The following is a 17,242-nucleotide window of genomic DNA, read 5'->3' on the forward strand; positions in this document are numbered from 1 at the left end:
CTCTCTCTCTCTCTCTCTCTCTGTTCTGGCGGAGTGCGGGTGGGATTCAGGCAGGCTGGTGGTATCCAGGCAACAGGCTCCATGTCTGCGCCACATGTTGTGTTTCTCTCTCTCTTTCTCCCTCTCTCTCTCTCTCACTCCCCCTCTCTCTCTCTCCCTCTCTCTCTCTCTCTCTCAGCTCTTACTCACTCTGAACGGGGTTAACCGCCACCACTCTCCATTGGTCACTCATATCACCGTGGTGACGGTAGAGTTCAGAACCCATTTCTGTGTGTGTGTGTGTGCGTGCGTGTGTGTAGGTGTGTGTAGGTGTGTGTGTGTTTTGTGTGTGTGTGTTGTGTGCATGTCTGTGTGAAAGAAAGAGTGAGTGTGTGTGTGTGTGTGTGTGTGTGTTAGTGTGTGTGTGTGTGTGTGTGTGTGTGTCTGTGTGTGTGTCTGTGTCTATTTATAGTGCATGTTTTAATTTGGCGATGTCCTTTAATAGACGGCAGGAAAAGGACCTGTCGACCTCGCCCGGTGAATCAGCTCTCTGAACATTTCGATTTTGTTTTTTTGTTGTGACCTTGTCCTACTTATTTACGCGAGTTTGAGTTTGTTTGTTTTATTCGTGTGTTTGGGTATGCGTGTGCGTCGTCGGTGCTGCCGAGTCGAAGATCAAAGCCTCTGGTTCGGCTACAGAGTGTGGTGGTCAGACACGCGTCTAGTTAGCGGAACTCCGGAGCCTCGGCAGGTTTGCGCGCCGGAGTTCTCGAGATGGAAGATGGAGACGTGGGTCCTCCCAGTTCTCTCTGCCTTTGATAAAAATAGGGATGCAAAAAAGGCACCGAGTGCTTAATGAGTCGAAGCAGAGATAGATCAAAACACACTTATGCAGGAGGGAAAAAAACACACACACACACACACACACACACACACACACACAGACACATCCCCCTCAAAAGTGCTAGCAGGTTTTCTGCCCTACATCTTCTCCCATTAATTATTTTTGAATCCTGCGCCCGTGACTTTTGGCCTGCGTGGCGCACGTACTCCATGCACTGGGTGTGTGTTGGCTCGTGACTGCTGACCTGTATTAGAGAAACACTCGCTACTTTTTGATGAATGTATTATAAGAGCAGCTTCTTTCATCATCATATTTTAGTTTGGATAGTTTGTGGTCGTGCGAAGGACAAATAAACACTTAAATGAGATTCCCTCTAGCTGTCTGGAATAAGCAGTTTTGTGGCTCGAATGAGAATCCGTCATAGAAATGGAAGAACGTTTTTTTTTATCAGCAACAGCACACGACCAATGACCTTTATCAGTGTCAACTGTAATGGTGTCGTTTGTCTTTTGACAGGTAGCTAGTTTTATCGCCCAAACTCGTGTTTCTATGATAAGCACAAATAACCTATATGTGTTTATTTAGCTGGATGAGCTTGCTTATTTTTTACTTATTTAGTTTTAAGCGTGTGACCGTTTCAAACCAAAAAAATCCATACAAAAAGCATGAATCAACCAGAAACAGATAGATATTTGATTTAAAAAATCTTTGTGTTGAATGTTGATGATGTCTATACAGAAGCCAATACGGTTCCACCTTTAATGGGACTCCCATCCAGGGCCATGGAGGGGGGGGGGGGGCAACATGGAGCACGCAGAGCTGGAGCTGAATGAAAGGAAGACCAGGGACTGAGGCTGGCTAGCGTGCCCAGCGGGGGAGCATGGTGGCTGGGGAACCAGTAGTAGCGTGAGCCCTGGTCCTCTGTGATTACTGGAGCCCATGGAGCGCCCAGCCAACAGATGGGGACTAATTAAGATATCGTTCGTTAAAACAGGGCCTCCAGACCTGATGGATGAGTAGGAAACCAGATGAGAGAACGCCGTTTGCAGCTCAGAGGCACGAGAGGAGAGAGAGAGAAATGAGTTTTGAGTGAAAAGTTTGGAGACATTGAAGGTATAGTCTCTGAGTCTCTGGCAAAAGGTTGTGTTGATTTGAGCTCAATAGCCAATCAAATTGCCCCCTCTCTTTGTTTCCATGACTGTGGGTGAAATTTGAATGACAGCCAATATAGCGAAATGCCAATAAGTCGCAATTATGTCTGACATGTCTTCAAAATCGAAATATCTACTCTCAAATATCTTTCTGACATCTAATCTATGTCTTATTTGGCAGTCCAATTCATCTCCTTCATTCGAAACATAAGATAACTTTTCCTTTTTCCGCGCAGATGGAAACCGATCCAAACAGTGAATTTGGAATACATTGGTCTCCTCTGCCGCATTCTGAAAATCCGCTATCTTCTTGGCTGATCAGCTTCAGCTCGAATCTCCTTTGTGTCTGCAAAGGGTCACTATAGAGTCACTAAATGAGGAGTTATGCAATTTCCCGTGCTCCTTTTCACCCAAGATTCTCTGTATCAATAACTGTCTGTATTTCAGTCATATTTTTGTGATGCACAATTCAGGTTGCTGAATCCAGTGACCCTCAGGCTCGGCTTCTGCAGCGCAAGCACACTGCATTTTCTCTGCGGAAATGCAGTCTAGTATATTTACAGTATCGTTGCACAATTAAGTTGTAGGTTCAACCCTTTCGTGGTAAACTGGTCATTCATTGAAAGCGAGTTCACCATGAAGTCAGCTCTTTCTAGAACCCTCTCTGCCCCAAAAAACGTGTTGGGCTAAAAAAGTATTTTTGTTCCTCCAGAGAGTTGTCCTAGTGCAGGAGACTGATGTTGCCCTGTAAGGCCTGAACACCTCACAGGGATTCCCAAAGGCGTTGGAAGGGAATCTCAGATAGCTACTTTTTCCCCCAACAGTGGACTGGATGTCTTTTTGTTATTTTTCAAAGTGCCAGTGTTCTCTTTGATGGAAGCTGCTGCAGGCTCTGCTGCGTTCTCTACCTGTTGAACTAATGCACTTGAGAACAGATGACTCTGTGTGTGTGTGTGTGTGTGTGTGTGTGTGTGTGTGTGTGTCGCAGAACCCATCGGATTTCTAATCATTGCACTGACACAACACAGCCTCAAGGTTAAAACTCAACTGCAGTAGCCTCTTCACACACACACACACACACACACACACACACACAGAGAGACACACACACACACACACACACACACACACACACAGACAGACATTTTGAGAAAAGCAGGAACAGCGACTTGTCTCCCTTGGTGAGACGGATCAGCGTGACTCTATCTGAAAGGTCGCAGATGGCTCTGTCCACTCATACACACACTCACACACACACACACACACACACACACACACACACACACACACACAAATACACACACAGACTGTGTCCACTTGGATTACACACATACGGAGGCTGTGTCTACTCTGATCTCACACACACACACACACACACACACAGACAGACATACTGTACACACACACATACACATTCCACCGGCATCTCAAAGTCAACATACAGACACACACACACACACACACACACACACACACACACACACACACACACACACACACACACACACACACACACACACGTGCAAACACAACATATTTCACAGGCATCTAAGAGCCGGCACGGACTAGCCGGTCTTTCAGTCCCGTGTGGTGGGACAAAAAAAGACAAGGGGAGAAAAGGCAATCGATACTGTCACTTTCATGCCAGCAGCCTTTTGATCAAGAAGAGTGGCTCGTTAGTTGACACAGGGGGAACAGGGGAGAGAGAGAGAAACAGAGAGAGAGAGAGAGAGAGAGAGAGGATGAGTGAGCTTGAGAGATGAAAAAGAGGAACAAGGACTGGAGAGTGCAGCGGTTGTGTTGCTCTGTAAGGAGGACAGTTTTCCTTTAGGCAGGTGCCTTGTGATGATCACAGCCCAAGCAGAGGGATGACATGATTTCAGCTGGCGCCTCAGATTGAAGAAAAGTTTCTCCAGATGCCCAAGGGAGGGACCCCGTAAGGCAGTCACTGTGTTTCACCTTTTAGCTTCATCTCCTTATAGCATTCATTACATGAGAGAGATGGCTGGGACGTTCCTCTCCCAGTCTTCTAAAAGCTGATTGACTGAAGCTTAATTGATGTGGTATTTTGAGACAAATATCGCCATGCTCAGTCTTAGAATGTCCTCTCCTAAAAAGGGTCAGATGTATGTTTGTGATTGCAGCATAATCAGTGCCTTTGCCAGTCCACAGAAAGCACACGCTGTGCTTCTTCATTTTACATGGTATTTATTTAAGTTCCTCATTGGCTTTTTTTTTTTTAATGCAATTTGGATTGCGCTTGCTTTTAAAAGGTGGACTTCTTCACCACAAAATAGAGGCCAGTTTCTCCCTGACCCACCCATGTACGTATGTGACACAGAAAAACACAACTTGGGATTCTCCACGGTTTGCAGTTTTACCAAATTGATATAGTACATACCGTGCAATGTTTTTATGTGTGGCCGCAGATGTTTTTGAACATCTGGCCCTTAAACATAACTGTTGCTTTAGTCAGGAGCTCTTTGTTATCACGGGTAAAAGTCAGTTGAAAAAAGTACCATACCAAGGCACTCCTTTAAAATGTCTTAATGAGTTAAAATGTCTTCACTGGCTCACGCCAGTTTTAAACTGTCCAGTCAGAACATGTCAGTTAAATACAGATATTTTAACAGTGTGCACCTTGATTTGGAGAATTTTTTTCTCCATCTTTTTCAAGTCACAGATGCAGTGGATTAGAGTGCGCAGGTCATGCATCTCAGCATGAATCCACACACAAAAAGCAGTGATTTCAGCTGATTTAGTGATGGAATTGCTGGACCCATATTCTGCAACCAGAAGGTTGCTGGTTCAAGCTCGCCTCCTCCTGGTTCAAGCTCGCCTCCTCCTCAGGGGCACTTCCATGTTGGAAGTGCCCATGAGCAAGACACTCAACCCCCAGACTGCCCCCAACAGCCTCCATCATTGGTTTACGAGGATGAGCGTTAACGGGTGGTTGTGACGCACAAAATTGTAAAGTGCTTTGAGCGCTCGGATGAGTAATGTTCTTAAGGAAATCTGAAACGAAAGAAGTGTATTTGAGAGTCATTTCTTCTCAAACAGTGCCATGTAATATCTATTGGACATCTAGTTAAACAGTTCTACCGCTGAACTGGCTGTTGTGGGTGATACAGACCGGGTGTGAGAGAAAGCACAAGGAGCTGCCATGATTCATTGGTCTAGCTTAATGGGAATTGATTCCATTTTGTTTTCCACTTTCATTAAGCCGAGTGAGGGACGCCTCGGGCAGGCCATGAACACCATATCTGAATCAGACACAAGCACAATGACTCTGACTCTGTGCCGTCCACGAGGAAGATGATGATGATGATGATGATGATGATTGTAGTATTAGTGATTGTGGTGATGGCTATTATGATAGCGATGATTTTTTTTTATGAAGTGATCCTGATATTGAGATTGTGATTTTAGTGCTATTGGTGGTGAGGATGGTGAAGATCTGTATATTTATGATTGTCGATTAGATCCGAAGAAGTGTATTTTGGGGGCTTTTAAGCCTTTAATCAGACAGGAGGGTGAAGAGAGTGACAGGAAGCGAATGGGAGAGATGGGGTGGACGTGGAGTTGGAGAATGTCCGTAGTCCGACTCAAGCCCAGGACCCAGTGACCGCTTGGATCTGAATGAAATATGGACGCTCTACCCACTTGAGCCATGGCGCCCCCAGATGGTGGTGGTTCTGATGATGATGATGATGATGATGATGATGATGATGATATTCAATTAGGCTGTTATCTACTATACTTTAATTTGTTAAACTGATAGGTTCTTCATAGAGTGACCTATTAAAGGGGGATGGACAGCTCACATGAGCAGATATCAGGAGTCTCCTCAGTCACAGACTGCAGTGCTGAATAATTTGGCAGTACAGTATCTGACCGCTCTCATCTGTGAGACTAAATGGGAATTTACGCCACAAGGCTTAGTCATGGGTGACATGTACACTAATCAGTTTACACTGCTTCTGTCTCTGACGTGACGTGTGTTTTTGTATGTGTACGCTTTACATACACTAAGAATTGAAGTGACACATGAAATACACTCTGGTCTGATGGAATACGGACGTGAGGTGTAATTGAATTTTATCTCTTAACAATGAAAGTCACTGTCAGACGATGAAGATGATAATGATGATGATGATGATAATGCTGACGAAGATAACGATCGCAAACATGAGAGCTAAATTAATTAGTGTGTGTCTGACGGTTCTCACCTGTGAGACTAAATTGGCGACAATGATGATGACTATTTTGATGATGACGGTGATGATGATGAACACAGACTGCGGTGCGAAATTAATTAGTGTGTGTCTGATGGGTTTCATCTGCACGACTAAAGGTTGGATTGGACCACACTCACACCAGATAATAGAGGGCTTGTCTGAACAGCCTCATGTAGCACATCTGGTGTGTGTGTGTGTGTGTGTGTGTGTGTGTGTGTGTGTGTGTGTGTGTGTGTGTGTGTGTGTGTGAGAGATAGAGAGAGAGAGATGATCGTTGATAGGATGATAGTCTAACTTTGCCTATAGCAGTATGAGAATTATTGTGAGCGAGAACAGGAGGCACCGTGACGAGTGTGTGTGAGTGAGTGGTTAGGGGGGTACAATATAAGTGAACAGTCTGTCTTATTTGTGTGTGTCTGTGTGTGTGTTTGTGTGTGTGCGTGCATTTGTGGGTGTGCAGCAGGGAGGATGGATGCTCTAACTTGTTTGTGCTTGTGAATGAGAAGATAGCCTTGCCTAATTGCTTTTTTAGATGTCATCATAATCCTCTGACGTATTTCTCTGTGTGTGTGTGTTTGCGTTTGTGCTTGTGTGTGTGCCTCACCCCAGAGACGAAGAGGAGCTGAGGAAGTCCTTCTCCGAGCTGGGTGATTGTCGCGGCAACTCGTCTTCGCGTGACGGGGACACGCCCCCCTCCGGAGCTCTGCTCTACAAGAACGGCTTCCTCATCCGCAAGGTCCACGCCGACTGTGACGGCAAGAGAAGTACGCATCACACACCATGTCCTACTGTATGGCGTCACACACCACTAACATACAAGGATACAAGGATACAAGGATACAAGGACATTTATTTGTCACATGCATATCATTTCTAAAGTAAAGAATGCAGTGAAATTTGTCAGTTCCTTCTCTTACACTTACACTCACTGACGAGTGTATACTCAACAAAATATAGAAATGGATATACCATCATTTCTCAACTATTAGCCCCAGCCCTATACATTGATTTGGCTAAATTTCTTCAGCTATGAGGGGCAGTTGATGGGGTATTGATATGGTTTTCTTTCTTTTAACTTACATAAAATACTGTCCTGTGGTTAATATACAATGTGGCTAATACACAGGAAATTACTGTAGATAGAAAATCATTTACTGGTCCAACATGTTTGAAAACCCACACAGAAAAATCCGATGCCGTGTGCATGTCACTTCGAGTATAGACGTTGGTCCATTAGTTTATTGCGTCCTTCTTTGCAATGCTGTATGCTGTTTATACTGCATACATGTATACACTGGTAATGTGTGTGTACAGTATATTCTAGATTTGCATTTGGTTTTGTATTGTGCTTAAACTCAGCATGCTAACACACAGTCACAAAAGGTGTTTTAACACACACACACAACACAGCCTGCTGTTGGTATTGTGTTGTGTCCCTGCCTAGTCTCCCTGTGTTAAAACACTGCAGTGGGAATCCACAGTACAAAGCAGGAGCAAGGCAGGCGAAGAGATGTATGACTTTAACTAGGTTACCTCCTTAATGAATACATTAAGTGTGACAGCACCGGGTTTGTGCAGCCTTCAAGACTTTTTCTTCCAGTTTTTTGGGAGGACCTCGGATGATGAAGTGGCTGTGGATTACTGTGGATATAACCACTAGATGTTGACATACATTTACAGCAGGGCTATGTTTATTAGGCATTTTCGTATTTAAACCTGATTATTAAAGTTTGTGGTTATGCCATTGATGTATAATATACATATATTGATGGTAATGCTGGTATCACAGATGAATGAAGACCCAGTCAGACCAATGGTAGGAAAAATCAGGAACAGAGTATTTATTTACAATGATGTGCATCAAGGGAGAGACAGCATGATTTCACCTTAAAGAATCATCAGCTTCTCTAACTAGACAATCATACAGTAACAGTGGCAGAGTCAGGAGACATCCAGTCTACCCTAATCAATGGCTGTTGACGTGAAACAGACATCAATAAGTGATATCAACCCTGGCGCTTACCCTGTTTAAGAATAGTATAGATATCATACAGGGTCTCAATGTAGGAGCATACTTTTAGTTTCAAAGGGACCTACTGGTGAGAAATATGGAACATTGGAACCACATATTGGAATGTTGGACATAATGCTCTATTCCACCTTCTCTCAGTGTAAACCATAGACTGTATAATGGGTATTCTGTTCATGAAAAGCATCATCACCCTTGTTCCTAAAATCTTTTTGTGTCGTGTTTTTGTTCTTGTTCTGTCAGCGCCACGTGGGAAGAGAGGATGGAAGACGTTCTATGCGGTTCTAAAGGGTGCAATCCTCTACCTGCAGAAGGTGAGTCCTGCTTCTCCAGGTGTCTGGTAGAGCGTATATACACTCACAGTCGGCCCTCACTGACACACAGGGGGCTGCTTACGGGCGTCAGAAAATCAGCACAAAAAAACACGATGGCCCCATGTTCTGTAGGTGCTGCTTTAAAATAAACTACTGCTGGTTTCCTGTAGGGGGAATAAGACTAATCCAGATTAAAAGAGTACTTCAATGAAAGTCTCCTTTGAAAAAAGCTTTTATAGTCTCGGCCCTTTTAATGTTTTCATCCTTGAATGTCTTGTCAGGGAAGATCCAGGGGAAGGTAAGAGCACCTACTAAGCATGTTTTGGAGGAAATACCGAGTGTGTGTGGAGACTCAGCGTTTTGGCTGGTGGTCAGGTGTATGCGCTCACCGCTTGGCCGGGCAACAGGAGGGCAGTAGCGCAGCTTGCAGTGGACTCCTCTTTGGACCAGAGGGCATTTTCATCAGGGTGTGTTTTTACTGTAGCGCTGGCATCGGCCTCGCGCTTCCATATGGATGGGCCGTCTTCTTGGCCTTGGGCACAGGTTGGCAAGGGTTGGCATAGGTTGGCGTTGGCTCCGGCAGGGCCAGCGGGTTCGGTCAGCGGTTCCGTGTTGGGCCGGACGCGTGACCAGGATGTCATTTGTGCCCCCCCCCAACCCCCCCCCCCCCCCCCCCCCCCTCCCCGAGTGGTGCCACAGCCGTCCAGACATGAGGTCATCGAGTGGGCTCAGGGAACAGACAGGCTGTACCGCTCTAACCTCAAATGGGTTGGCATACATCATGCCAGAGACGCGCCAAGGTCAGGGTTCAGAACGTATTTTACGGCACTTACAGTGCGGTCATTATGATCATCATCATCATCATCGTAATCAGCTCCATGTGACAGAACTCTAGCAACATATGCTAGAATGCTTCTCGATTAACATGAGTGGGGGGAAAAAAGCAGCCAGTGAGTGCTCATCGTCTATAGGAACTCCTTCTGGATGAACTGTTGGGAAACAATATCCAGTTAACAGGTTGTTGAGAGAATGCCATGAGTGTGAAATGCTGCATCCAAGAGCGAAAACTATAAAAACATATAGGTTTGCGAACAATTTTTTGTTTACTATATAACGCCATGTGCATTCTGTCACAGGTTTTCGGTTTTGTAGTAAAACATTTGCAATAAAAATAGTCAGAAAAGGAAAGGCCCAAATGAGAGTCCAAACTGTCCAAACACATTCTCTCCCTCTGCCCCCCCCCCTCACACACTCAGACATACAGTATGCAACACACACTCTTTCACTGCTCTGCTCTCTCTCCAACACATTCATATGCATAATGTATCCCTTCCCAAATGTGTGTGTGTGTGTGTGTGTGTGTGTGTGTGTGTGTGTGTGTGTGTGTGTGTGTGTGTGTGTGTGTGTGTGTGTGTGTGTGTGTTTAGGGTGAGTACAGGCCGGATAAGCAGCTGTCTGAAGAGGACCTGAAGAACGCCGTGTCCATTCACCACTCCCTGGCCGTGCGCGCCACCGACTACAGCAAGCGGCCCAACGTCTTCTACCTGCGCACCGCCGACTGGAGGCTGTACCTCTTTCAGGCCCCGTGAGTCTCTCTCTCACACACACACACACTCACACACACACAGACACTCACACACACTCACACAACAAGCGACCAAATGTCTTGTACCTGCACTCTGCTGAATGGAGGCTTTACCTCTTACACCTATTTTACCTCTTTTACCTCTTTTCAGACACACGCGCACACACACACACACACACACACACACACACACACACACACACACACACACACCTGTACACATCCCAGGATTTAGGGAATTCGGGTGACTACTTTTCCTAGAAAAACTCCTTTAGTTTTAGAGAGTAAAATTCCTACTGCATACTTGTTCCAGCCGTTCACCAAACCAGCTGACCCTTCAGGTAGACACGTGGTTCTAATGTCCAGTGTTCTCTCCCTGTGCATTTTATCCAGAGATCTGTGTATGGGTGCATGGATCTATTCATAAGTGGGCTTTTATAGACCCACAAACTATTCATTGTAATGTAATAATGTAATGTTTATTGATATGGTTGTACTTTTTTCCCTACACACACACACACGCAAAACACACCACACACACACACTTACACACGTACACACACACACGCACACATTCATCTTCAAAGCAAATGGAAGCACTTGCCTGCGGAAGGGAAAAGTCACTCTCACATAAACACGCATACACACACACACACACACACACACACACACGCACAAATCTACCTTCAAAGCAAATGGAAGCACTTACCTGCAGCAGTAAAAAAGTCTTAGTGACAGATAGACAAACAGTCTGGTGGTGGTCCTGTAGTTTAATGCTTTAACGGTCTGAACACACACACACACACACACACACACACACACACACACACACACACACACACACACACAGAGTTGAGCAATGGTGGGTATTTACCTGCAGGAGGGGAAAGGTCTGAGTGACAGATAGACAAACAGCCCGGTGGATTTAGTTGAGTTTATTGCGCAGGAGCTCTGGAGGATTTTGCTATAGCCTTAGGGATGCACCCTGTTCTATAAGCCTGTGTGTGTGTGTGGGTGCGTACGTGTGTTTGTGTGTACTCATTTATACATGGGTTTTCGCATATCTATGTGCGTGTGTCTGTCTGTATCTCTCTCTCTATGTGTGTGTGTGTGTGTGTGTGTGTGTGTGTGTGTGTGTGTGTGTGTGTGTGTGTGTGTGTGTGTGTCTGTATCTGGGACAATGCGAGCTGCAACTGGAGCAGAGCATGTGGTCCTGTGGGAGTAGTGCATGCAGTACTTCATCTGCAGTCAGCTGGATTCACACTCTCTCTCTCTCACACACACACACACACACACACACACACACACACACACACAGGCGCACACTCTCTCTCTCTCTCTCTCTCTCTCTCTGTCTCTCTGTCTCTCTCTCTCCCTCTGTCTCTCTCTCCCTCTCAACACACACGCACAGATGCACTCATACTGTATGCACACAGGTGTGTGTGTGTGTGTGTGTGTGTGTGTGTGTGTGTGTGTGTCCTCTCTCTCTTTTGTGTGTACTGTATGTAACTGTCCTGTCAGATGCTTATCCTTGCTGTTAATTGGCCATTAAAACACTTCCTCCCCATCAAAGAAAGATTCTACCAGAGACGTTAACACTTGCCTTTAGTTGTCATGATCACCAATTAGAGAAGTTATAAGTTATAGAGTGTCAGTGCTAATTATTAAACCTGTGTGTGTGTGTGTGTGTGTGTGTGTGTGTGTGTGTGTGTGTGTGTGTGTGTGTGTGTGTGTGTGTGTGTGTGTGTGTGTGTGTGTGTGTGTGTGTGTGTGTGTGTGTGTGTGTGTGTGTGTGTGTGTGTGTGTGTTATTTAACTCACAGGAACGCTGAGCAGATGCAGTCTTGGATCACCCGCATCAACACAGTGGCGGCCATGTTTTCGGCTCCGCCCCTGCCTGCAGCCATTGGCTCCCAGAAGAAGTTTAGCCGGCCCCTTTTACCAGGCTCCGCCTCCAAGCTCACACAGGTAAGCGCTTCAGTCTGTAAGCTGAAGAAAAATGAGTGAATATAAAGTGTTAAGTAAATGTACTTCTTTATTTAGAGTGATTTGCCAGATGCTTTCATCCAAAGCAAAAGGTACAGGCTCTGTGTAGGCAACAGCGGGTTTGATCCAGATCAAATGTAGGATTGGATTGTCGTTGCTACTATTCTATTTACCTTTTGCTTTACACTTACACTGAACCACACTTTTGGTTAGCTTCCCATTTACTGACTTTGTTATGCTTATTTGTTAAATAAACATAATTTGCTTTAAACATTAGGTTCAGTGTGGTCTCTCCTATGTCCGCTCTGCTTTGAGCCAAGTGGTCCTGACACATGATCTGATTTTATGTTGGAATGTCTCTTTTGCTTTTGAAAACCCCATCTCCAAGATTTGATCTAATTTGTTATCCGAAATAATTCCGGAAGGAGTATTTTCTATATCTTCATTTAATAGAATAGAATTTGTTTTTTTCAATTGCTGGATAAGGGCTCAGTCAAAATCAGGTACTAAGTCAATATTTTAGTTTTAGTTATTTAGTCAAAATGTTGAGATAACATTTTGAGATTTTGAGATACTACAGCACAGTACAAAGAATTGAACCCACAACTCAAGAGAATGCAACACCTCTCCTGTGGATCGATGAACTGTCATAGATGATGATGATGATGATGATGATAACTGCTTTGTCTGGATTCAATCTCGAGTCTCAAGTCTGTCAGTGTGTCTCTGAGTGGTGGATGTATGATGATGGGGGGGAGGAGAAGAGAGAGAGAGAGAGAGACAGAGAGAGAGAGAGAGAAATATGGGTACAGTACATACAGTAGGCAGGTACTGTAGATGGGCAGTGTAGATTCCAGGGAATGTCAGGGCCGAACCGCTCAAGCAAAATGGCTCCTCACACCACCTCCACACCACAGACCCCTCAACGCATGTCGCCATTACTGGGATGACATGACACTGGATGAAAGTCTGTGGATGAAAACTGTGGGGTTGAGTTTATTAACTCTCTCTCCCTCTCTCTTAATCTCTCTCTTTATCTCTTTCGCTCTCTCTGTTGTCTTCTCTTTCCATTGAAATGAAATGACTCCTCCTGTCTTGCTTGTCCTGTAAACACACTTGTCGTCACTGTGTGTTGCTCAGTGCCCTACAGATACATGAAACAAGATACCATCAAACCCGTATCCACTAACTGTCCTTATCAGCCTTTTTCTCTCGATATTTAGATATGTCTTTACTCCTCCTGACAATTAAATTGATTTGACCCTTGGATGTAAAACAAAACTGTGTTTGAGCAGATGATTGGCATGCGAATGTAGTAGATGTATGAAATTAACTGACTTGTCTGAAGACGTGTTTGTGGTGTAAACACACACCTGTCATGTGTGTATGTTCAGTGAAATGAGATACCGTCAAGCTGTATGCTTGCTCGCTTGTTCACTGTACAGTCATTTGAGCGTCTGTGGTCTCTTTCTCCCCCTCTCTCTCTCTCTCTCTCAGGAGGAGCAGATGCAGGCTCACGAGGCTCGGTGCCGCGCCATCACCAGCGAGCTCGCAGAGCTGCGCTCCTATCCACCTGACCGCAAGGTCAAAGGTCGCGAGCTTGAGGAGTATCGCCTGCGAGATGAGTACCTAGAGTTTGAGGTGAGAAACAAGCCACTATTTCTCCCTTTGGAAAGGTTGCCATTTTATGGTCAATTTGTCCATAAAAGAAGCAGATCATTAAGGTCTATATTAAGAAGACCATTAAGATGCCAAAGTGTCTGTATGAGATGTATATTAAGTTTAAATGCATTTTCAGGGGTTTAACAGTTTTATGTTTTATGTACTCTGGGCAGACTTCCAGAGTTTTAGCAGTGGTCCAGTGTTTACTCTGTGAAGTATAGCGTTTAGCTGGCATGCTACATTTAAATTGCCGTTACTAGCACAGCTGCTCTTACAGTATGTGATTTAGATATCTTCTCCTCTCTTCTTTTTGTCTCCCTTTCTCTGTTTTTCTCTTCTTTTGCCATCCCCGTAAACTCTCTCTCCCTCTCTTCCCATCTTTACCTTCAATATTTTTCCCTTCCACTCTTGTATTTCTAATTTTTCTCTTATCTGTCCTTTCTCTCTCCTTTTGTCCCTCTCTCCCTCATTTCTTCTTGGTCCATTCTCTTGTGCTCCATACCCCTCTCTCTCCCACCCTCCATCGTCATTCTCTTCCCTGTTCATACCACATGCCTCTCCCTCACTTTCCCTTTTTCTGCCTTTCTCTCTCTCTCTCTCTCTCCCTCTCTCTCTCTGTCTTCCCTGTTTCTTCTCTCTGTTCATTACCTTTACCTTTGCACACCCCCCCCCCCCCCACCCCTCCCTCCCCCAATTCAGAAAACGCGCTATGGCACCTACATGATGCTGCTGCGTGCGAAGCTGCGCAGCGGCGAGGAGGACCTGTCGGTGTTCGAGGCCCAGCTCCTGGAGGAGGGCGGCCTCCAGCGCACCCACTCCAGCCCCACCCTGCAGGACTGCAGCCTGGCCAGCAGCATCCGCGACCCGCCCAGCAAGGCCAGCGCCGTCACCACCACCACCGCCGTCGACGTGGCCGACGCCACCAACGCCGGCGCTGGCGCTGCGGCGGCGGCGGGCACCAACGCTGGTGCTACAGCGGGCACGACCACCGCCGCCGCCACCACCGCTACTGCTGGTGCCACCGGTCACTCTAGCGCCGCCCCGGTGGCCGGCGGCGGTAGCGGCGGCAGCAGCAGCAACAACAACAAGCGCAACGAGGGGCAGAGGCACAGCTACCGGCAGGCCGTCAAGAAGTGAGGCGAGGGGAGGTGGAGGGCGCGGGAGAGGGGAGCAGGGGCGTGGCGGCACAGGTGGAGGGGAGCGACGAGGTGCCCACCTGCCTGCCCCCTTCCCCCCCCACCTGGTGGTTTTTTCATTTACGAGGAGGATGAAGAGGAGGTAGGAGGGAGAGAGTGAGGGAGCGAAGGGGTTTTGGAAAGGTAAGGAAGGGGAGGGAGGCGGTTGATTGGTGGAGGGGTTTGGCGAAGCTCTGACCCCCTAGCGTTCCTCGTTAGCCTCTTTTCGACTTTCGGCGTGGCCGGTAGACGTGGCGGCGGCGGCCCCGTGGACTTGGCACAGACGCTTGGTGGGGACAGCTGGGACACCTGGCCGGGGCATGGAGCAGTGGCAAAGCATTCTGGGATGTTACCGCGTTTGGGTTTTTTTTGTTGTTGTGAGGAGACAGAGGAAGCAGGAGAGAAGGAGAGAAAGAGATAGGAAGAGAATGTGCCCTGAAAAGAAGAACTGATATGGCGAAAGTTGATGCATACCCACACATGTGTACACACACACACACACACACACACACACACACACATACACACATACACACATACACACAGAGACTCCTTTTTCACATCCTTTATTTCAGGACGTCTTTTTGTTTTCACCACGTTTCTGATTTGGGACCAAACATCTCTCACATCTTTAGGACATTTCACCTCCAGTGAGAATTGATGACTCCTTCGTCATCCATTGGAGCTTAGGCACTGTAAGAGACATAATGGGGATGGCGTTTCCATGACTCCAGGTGACATTTTCACCTGGGCGGAGGAGAGCAGTGGGGCAGTGGAGGCGGTTACCATGGTATCCCCATTGGTAGTGCAGGGTACCACGTATTTCACATTCCATGACTGAGGGCGGACCCCATCATGTGACCCTGTGCGGTGTGAGCGCGTGCCGAACTCACTCCCTCTGTGACACGCCCCCTGCTCTGGGAGACGCACACACAGGAGCGTGGCATCCACCCTTATACCGAAGGATTGTGGGTAGCCCGTCAGCAACCAATCACATTGCTTCTCCACCACTGCCAAGGCCAAAAGAGGAAGAGACCACAAGAGAGATGGAGGTGGAGATGGAGAGGGCAAAGGAAGAGGGAGTGAGAGTTCTGACATGCAGTACAAAACATTAGAAACGACTGAGGTGATTTAGAGAGTGTGTGTGTGTGTGTGTGAGAGAGAGAGAGAGAGAGTTAGATGGAGGGATGCCACTTATGGATTAGTGGGTGTGTTGTGTGCCCATGGTGTTAGGTGCAATGCCCTCTCCAGAACCTCTGCCCTGTAAGTGTGCCTGCACCCTGGCCTCTAGTCAGAGTTTGTAGAATAGAGTTGAGTCTTTTCTTTTCTTTCCTTCCTTTATCAAATCTTATGACTTTCTTTGTATCTTTTCTTTCTTATTTCTCTATTTCTTTCTATCTATATCTATTATCTTTCTTTCTATCTAGCTATATTTCTTTCGTTCATTCTCTCTCTCTCTCTCCCTCTCTCTGCATGTGTTTTTGACAGGCATGCCTGGCCTATGCTTTGCTTTATTTTGTGTGCGAGGAAGACATTGTTATCCCCTTGACAGAACAACCAGTGGCTTCAGAGGCTGTTTTCTGTGGCCACTTAATGTACACACAGTCACACAAACTCATGTGTACACATACCCACACACACACACACACACACACACAAACACACACACACACTTACACTTACAGTACACTTACATGTACGCACTTGTCTAAGCCTGTCCCTTCTCAGTCCAGTGGCCAGCCACCACTGGAGTGAAAAGCCTACGGTGTCGTTCACACTCATCCGACAGACTGAATGTTTCTCTTTTTCATCTGTGCCGTCTGTTGTCCCTCTGGTGTGAAAGATGGCCCTTTCTCTTTCTCTCTCTGCCACTAGTTAATGTCATGTCTGTGTATGCTCTGTGATATCAAAACTACAAGGGTATATGTTTTTATTACTGCGTATGGAAATGAAGACTATATCAATTATACACCTGCCAGTTGCAATATTATGCTTATATTGTATGACAACACATCAGTATACAATATATATGTATATGTAGTAGGTACAATAGAGTGCAACTTGCTAGAGGTATTATAGATTTGACATTCAAAAAGGAGGCAAGTTGAAAATCAATGTGTTTTGTATCTTGCAGTAACCTACTGTTAGGTTAAATATAGAAGAACAAATCAAGACATTTGTCCTCTAAACCCCATTGGCCCTGTTTTTCTTTTTTTGTTTGTTTGTTTGTTTAGTTTTTTTTCTGGAAACCATTTCTTTGGGTTTCTGCCATATCCTCTG

General features: G+C 46.0%; 1 protein-coding gene across 1 annotated transcript in view; it reads left to right on the forward strand.

Annotated features, from left to right (window-relative positions):
* Positions 1-14,924, forward strand: part of LOC134070563 (PH and SEC7 domain-containing protein 1-like) — a 47,841-nt gene extending 32,917 nt beyond the window's left edge. Inside the window, exons 8-13 of the mRNA XM_062526951.1 lie at positions 6,822-6,976; positions 8,485-8,555; positions 9,983-10,140; positions 11,963-12,107; positions 13,623-13,766; positions 14,487-14,924. Coding sequence (XP_062382935.1) covers positions 6,822-6,976; positions 8,485-8,555; positions 9,983-10,140; positions 11,963-12,107; positions 13,623-13,766; positions 14,487-14,924 — 1,111 coding nt within the window. The remainder of the gene's footprint in view (positions 1-6,821; positions 6,977-8,484; positions 8,556-9,982; positions 10,141-11,962; positions 12,108-13,622; positions 13,767-14,486) is intronic.
* The last annotated feature ends 2,318 nt before the right edge of the window (positions 14,925-17,242 follow it).

Source organism: Sardina pilchardus, chromosome 22 (genome assembly GCF_963854185.1).
Source record: "Sardina pilchardus chromosome 22, fSarPil1.1, whole genome shotgun sequence".
In the NCBI taxonomy this organism is placed as follows: Eukaryota; Metazoa; Chordata; class Actinopteri; order Clupeiformes; family Clupeidae; genus Sardina; species Sardina pilchardus.